Genomic DNA, 6,125 nt, shown 5'->3' on the forward strand with positions numbered 1-6,125 from the left:
TCTATATAATATTTGAATTTTATTTATTAAAATTGTTCAAGTTTTGTATATTACTCGGTCTAAACAAGTTTTTCTTACAATTTATAAACAATCTATTATCAGTGCCTTAAATTGAGGGAGTCAGTTACACCTTTTCTCTTTTTTCTCTTCTCTCCTCTTTCATAACTTTGTACTAATTTCCATATCAAAATTCAACCAAATTGTTCCAATCAAACCCCATATTCTGATATCTAAACAACATTTAATCTAATTACCCAATAGAAAAAGCATATTCCCAGTTACGTAATGCACGTATTTACGATGCTTTACTAGAATGTAGGATTAGATTGCACAAAAAAAATATAAACTAATATAAGAGAGATGTGATGATAAAAGATTTTTAACCATATTAATTACCAGAGAGTGGTGATGTGCAGTTAATATGTATATACAATATAAAACCTATACAATAATCTGGGTGAAATGTATAAGTAATTTTCTGTATTTACATACTGTATTTCTATAAGAATAGCTACTTTTGATGGAGGAAAGAGAAAGAGAGAGAAAAGGTTTGTGTAATGTGGTATGTCCATCTTTACGATACATCTACAACAATATACTATAAATTAAAATAAATTTCAAACAAGTAATTATACAATATAAAATTTATTTACAACTTATCTTCATCATTCACACATCATGCTTACCCAGATAAATACAACTACAATATCATACAACTTAAATATAATTTTCATACAAATTTTATATAATATGTCTTTTGCCTGTATTTTGTATATGATTTGTGGATATTTTATAAGTAGTGTGTTCTTCTTCCTCTCTGAAATTCCAATCAAAACTTCTTCTCTTAAAATATACTTTGTATATGATATTTATTGGTATTCTAAAGCTTTATAAATAGTAAGGGAATCATGTTCAGTCTGGGTAACCTAAAGACAACTTTCTTAATTCACTTTTTAAGTTTTTAAGCCAAGTTACAAAGCCTAAGTCACACTACTTTGCATTTGGCAGAGAGCAGCCGGTAACTAAAAGGTATGTTCCTATTTTACTTCATCAAGCTCAATTCATGTTCAGTCTGCAGGGAGAATATGTTCTAACATCAAAAAATGTGAATAATCCCCTTGTAGTAGTAAGTTAATGGATCTAATCGGGGATCCATCCTGACACTAAAAACTTATTCGTATCATGTGTTTACACCAAAGCAATAAATACATGATATATATTTTTACAAATATAGTTATTTCTCATCTTAATTTATCTCTTAACTATAGTAACTTGTATAGTTTGGTGTAAACACTAGCATGATAGACCATAAGTTTGCCTTTTGAGTTCATTAATATCACACTAACAGTCTAACACCTATATTGATCAATTTTTAGTTCTTTTCCTTTTACTCCTTTAAAGAAGCAGAAAAAATGGATGGATTTGCTGGTGAGGCTGAGGTTACACGGCGCTGTGGCAATCACCATCCTACTGTTTGGGGAGACCATTTTCTTGCCTATTCTCATCTCTCGGTAAATTTGTATTTTAAGAACCTCGTTTTTTTTGTTTGCATATTCTTCTTGTTTTTAACACACTAATAGCTATGCCTTTGTTCATTTATTTTCAGTTGAAGCAATTCTATTGATCCATCTTTTGGTAAATATTAGCAGTGTGCGACCATCTCATTTAAAATTTAAACTATTAAAGAGAGCACATTTTTATTTATTTAATTGTGTCTTAACATGCCCACTCACATGCAAATTTGATTCTTTTTTATGTCCAAGCACATGAAAATTCTTTTTCGATAATGAGTGTCAGTGGGATACCATATCAAAGTTTGTAACCAGGGGCGGATTTATAGCCCAAATCATGAGACACGTGAACCCATGGTCTTATCGTCAAATAGTGTATTTGTGTTCGTATTTTTTAGAATTAATCTAATATATTTGTTGGCACCGATGCTCAAAAAAGATTGAATGGTGCACTTAATTGAATTTTGGATTATTTACCCTCAAAAATATGGATTGATTCCCACTTAATATTTTTTTCTACTTTTTTTAGTGGTGCACCTATGTTCAAGAAATTCTATATCCACCTCTATAATTGTAATCATCTCATTCAAAAGTTTAAACTGTTAGAGGGATCACTTTTATTTACTTAATTGTGTCTCAATAATAAATAATTTAGAGCGCAAAGATATATAAAAAAGAAGAAGTTATATTTATTTACTCGCACAGGGAGCCAATGAATGGGAAAAGAAACAGCATGAGCACCTAAAGGAAGAAGTGAGAAAAATGCTAGTGATGGCTCCTTCCAAATCGTTGCAAAATCTGGATCTGATAAACGCAATCCAATGTCTTGGAGTAGCGTACCATTTTGAACATGAGATTGAGGAGTCACTGGCCTTTATCTATAGCTGTTATGACCAATTGAATGGTGAAGCTGATGAAACTGACCTTCATACTGTTGCTCTGCGGTTTCGATTACTTAGGCAACACGGTTATTATGTCTCATCTGGTATGCAAATAATTGCAATTGTTACTCAAGCTAATTTGTTTGCCGATAAGAGTTTAATTAACTTTGATGCACTGACCCTATAAAATATGATGAAGCAGATGTTTTTAGGAAATTCACTGACGACCAAGGAAATTACAAGAAAGCATTGGTTGGCGACGTGCAAGGATTGTTGAGCCTGTATGAGGCAACACAATTCAGAGTACACAGTGAAGAAATACTAGGCGAAGCAGTTAATTTCACCACCACTCATTTGAAGCTATTATTGCCTACATTGAGTAATTCATTCGCGATGAAAATCAGCAATGCACTAAAATATCCAATCAACTGTACTATGGTGACAGCAGCAACGAGGAAATACATATCGTTTTACCAAGAAGATAAAGCACATGATGATGTGTTGCTAAATTTGGCAAAATTGGACTATAACATATTGCAGAAGATGTATAAAACTGAGCTATGTGATATCACAAGGTAATTTGCAGGATAGATAATCACTAATTAACATCATACCACTGAATTATTTTTTTAAAAAAAATACATCAATTTTCAAATCCAACTTTAAATTTTTTAGGTGGTGGAAGGAATTGGACTTCACGAAAGCATTACCTTTTACAAGAGACAGAGTAGTTGAGTTGTACTTCTGGTCTTTGAGTGTGTACTTTGAGCCCCAGTATAAGGTGGGGAGGAACATACTAACCAAAGTGTTATGCTTCATTTCTATTGCTGATGACATCTATGGTACATATGGAACAATAGACGAACTCACTCTCCTAACAAATGCAATAGAAAGGTATTTTTTTTCTTTTTGTAACATTAACTGGTTAACTTTTTTTTTTACCTTGTAGTAATGTGTACACTAAATAACAAATTTCATTAACAATCTTACCTATACATGGACGTAGGTGGAACATTGACGACATTTCAGAAAAGTTACCATCATATATGAAGCTTTATTACCTAGCTCTTCTAGATGTTTACAGTGAAATTGAGAAAGAATTGGCAAAGGAAAACAAGTCATTTCAACTCAATTATTCAATAGCTGAGGTAAACTAATTTTTAGTTACCATCATATATGAATATACCCTTTTTCAATTAAGTTTGTCCAAAGTGGACATCCAATCCCACGTGACAGATATTTAATGAGGTATAGATGCCACATGGATTTTCACCTTAGTGCCCCTAACCTATTTTACCCACATGGGGCGATGAGGTGGCAATCCATGTTGCATCCACCTCATCAAATATCAGTGTCACATAAGATTGGATGTCCATTTTGGCCAAAGAATTATATTTGAACCAATAGTACTATAACGACAGGGATATAAATGGACTCAAACTATAATGAATGGTACATTTAAACCTTTTCTGATAGTACAAGGGTATATTTGGCCCTTTCCCGAAATTTCTGTGACAACTCGTGAGTCTATGCTCTTGATTATTTTCTTTCAGATGAAAAAGCTAATAAAGGCATATTTTCAAGAGGCCAAATGGTATCATGGGAATAACGTCCCAACTATGGAGCAGTATGTGAAAAATGGAATTCGATCTAGCACTATCCCATGTCTTGTGACTCTCTCTTGGTTAGGCATTGGAAATGAAGCAACGAAGGAGGCACACGACTGGCTTGCAAGTGAACCTCCAATTCTGGTTGCTTCCTCTATCATCGCTAGATTATCGAATGATATTGTATCACATGAGGTCAGTGGCGTACGCATAATTTTGTATAAGTGGTATCATATTTAAAAGAGTAAACAAATAAATTTGAAACGAGGTCGCAAAAAATTTTTTTTTAGATCATATCAATCATTTTTAAAGTTGCTAAGAGACTGTAAAACTTAAAAGAACAAAAATGTGTTGGTTGTGGCTTGAAACCTAGGACCATACTCGAGAATTGTAGCATCTAAACCAGCGGACCAAGCAACACAAATTTACCAAGTGGTGTCATTCTATTTTATTTATAATCATTTGTTATTTTTTGCATATCATTTATATGTGTATTTAATAAAATTTTCTGTCGAAGCGGTGTCACGATTACACCGCTTAGCCTAAAGTAAATTCGCACCTGCATGAGGTATACTATACTTAGGAACTAAGTTTTGTCGTTTTTTAGTTCAACTCTGAATATTAATATATAGTTGATCAAGGCTTTAGGAGGCAAATACAAAATTTAATTTTGTGGGTTCAAACTCAGGTTTCAATTGCTGAACCATCACCTTATTTGAGTTATGGGTTCATACTTCAATATTTTCAGCAATTCTAATGATTTTTTCACAAATAAGTTTAGACTAAAATTACGGGTTTAAATGAACCCACACCTACAATTGTTTATACCATTTTTGTCTAATGCCTTTCGCTCTTATGGATATGCAGAGAGAGCAAGAAGGAGGAGATATATCAGGTGTCGTATGTTACATGAATGAATATGGCGTCACAAAGGAAGAAGCATACATGGAGATTAGGAAAATAATGGATAATAGTTGGAAGGATTTGAATCGAGAATGCCTAAAACCTATAGTTATACCGAGGGTTTTACTCATGCCAGTGCTCAACCTTGCTAGGATGTCGGAGTTCTCATACAAAGATGAAGATTCTTATACTTTTTCCAAAAACAACTTGAAAGACATCATCTCTGAGGTGCTAGTTGATCCCATTACAATGTGAAAACTTGAACATTAAAGCTAAAAACATAAAGCAAATGGAATTAAAAAAAACAAATATTGCAATTCTCTAGAATATTTATATTTATATTTTTATTTTATTTCGGTTGAAAGAAGAATACTATGATATATATTTACTATGTGTGATTATATTTGTAATAAAAGAAGTTCCTAATATATCTGCCTCAACTGCTTCAATGGCAAATAGAGGAGGAACTTCAAAGTGAGCAAAAAGGTTGAGTAGCTGCTTCCAGCTCCAGGGGGAAAAAACAGGAGAATGCTTAAAGTTGGGATAAGCTGAATGTATTGGAATTAATATCATTTGGTTTCGTGTAATTTGTTTAGTTGGTGGAGTTGAACTCTTTTTTATACATACATCTTATCAATTTTGGACTTTGTACTGTTTTACTAATTTTTATGCTTTTAGTTTTTTTTTTTTGTGGGTGGGGAGTTGGGGGGGGGGGGGAGGGGAGACGAACTTGCTATAATATTAACATTAGTCCAAAATTATCCGTGAACTCTATGGAGAGGAGAGACCAAATTATTCGCGTCACTCATGTTAAAGAAAATATCTCTAATATTCTAACCACTTAGGGGCCGTGCTATTCCCACCTAAAATAAAGGTAAATTGACAGGACAAGTACCAATTGCAATTTAAAAAAAGAGTAGCGTATAAAAATATTAAACAAAATAATATGCTAATAAAAATTTATATTAGCAATGTAATAATATTAAAAATTGGATGGCATAATAAAGAAAAATACAGAACAAAAAAAGTTATTCGATGTGATGACCAGATTGGTCATCTAGAGTCTAAAATCTTAATTTTGTATTTCGAAACCTCAAATATTTTATTTTTAGTCTTCCTCGATTTGCACCACGGTATGTTCTTTTTCCAGAAGGCTTTTATGTGAAAAATTGATAAAAAATATGAATTTGTGCCTTAAAAGTCCATTTGAATTGACTTTGGCC

At 32.6% G+C, this 6,125-nt stretch overlaps 1 protein-coding gene across 4 annotated transcripts; it reads left to right on the forward strand.

Annotated features, from left to right (window-relative positions):
• The first annotated feature begins 869 nt into the window (after positions 1-869).
• On the forward strand, positions 870-5,546 carry LOC107821449 (sesquiterpene synthase 15b-like). 4 transcript variants are annotated; one of them, XM_075223395.1, is made up of 9 exons: positions 870-1,029; positions 1,377-1,511; positions 2,217-2,496; positions 2,595-2,967; positions 3,068-3,286; positions 3,399-3,540; positions 3,946-4,194; positions 4,867-5,130; positions 5,362-5,546. In XM_075223395.1, the coding sequence occupies exons 2-9, from the start codon at positions 1,413-1,415 to the stop codon at positions 5,395-5,397; spliced, it is 1,662 nt and encodes a 553-aa protein (XP_075079496.1). In that variant the 5' UTR covers positions 870-1,029; positions 1,377-1,412; the 3' UTR covers positions 5,398-5,546. The 4 variants fall into 4 exon arrangements, with proteins under 4 accessions (XP_075079496.1, XP_016503372.1, XP_016503371.1 ...); XM_016647886.2 differs by having other exon boundaries at positions 1,408-1,511; XM_016647885.2 differs by having other exon boundaries at positions 871-1,029; positions 1,402-1,511.
• Positions 5,547-6,125: the final 579 nt, after the last annotated feature.

This window comes from Nicotiana tabacum, chromosome 10 (genome assembly GCF_000715075.1).
Source record: "Nicotiana tabacum cultivar K326 chromosome 10, ASM71507v2, whole genome shotgun sequence".
Taxonomy (NCBI): Eukaryota; Viridiplantae; Streptophyta; class Magnoliopsida; order Solanales; family Solanaceae; genus Nicotiana; species Nicotiana tabacum.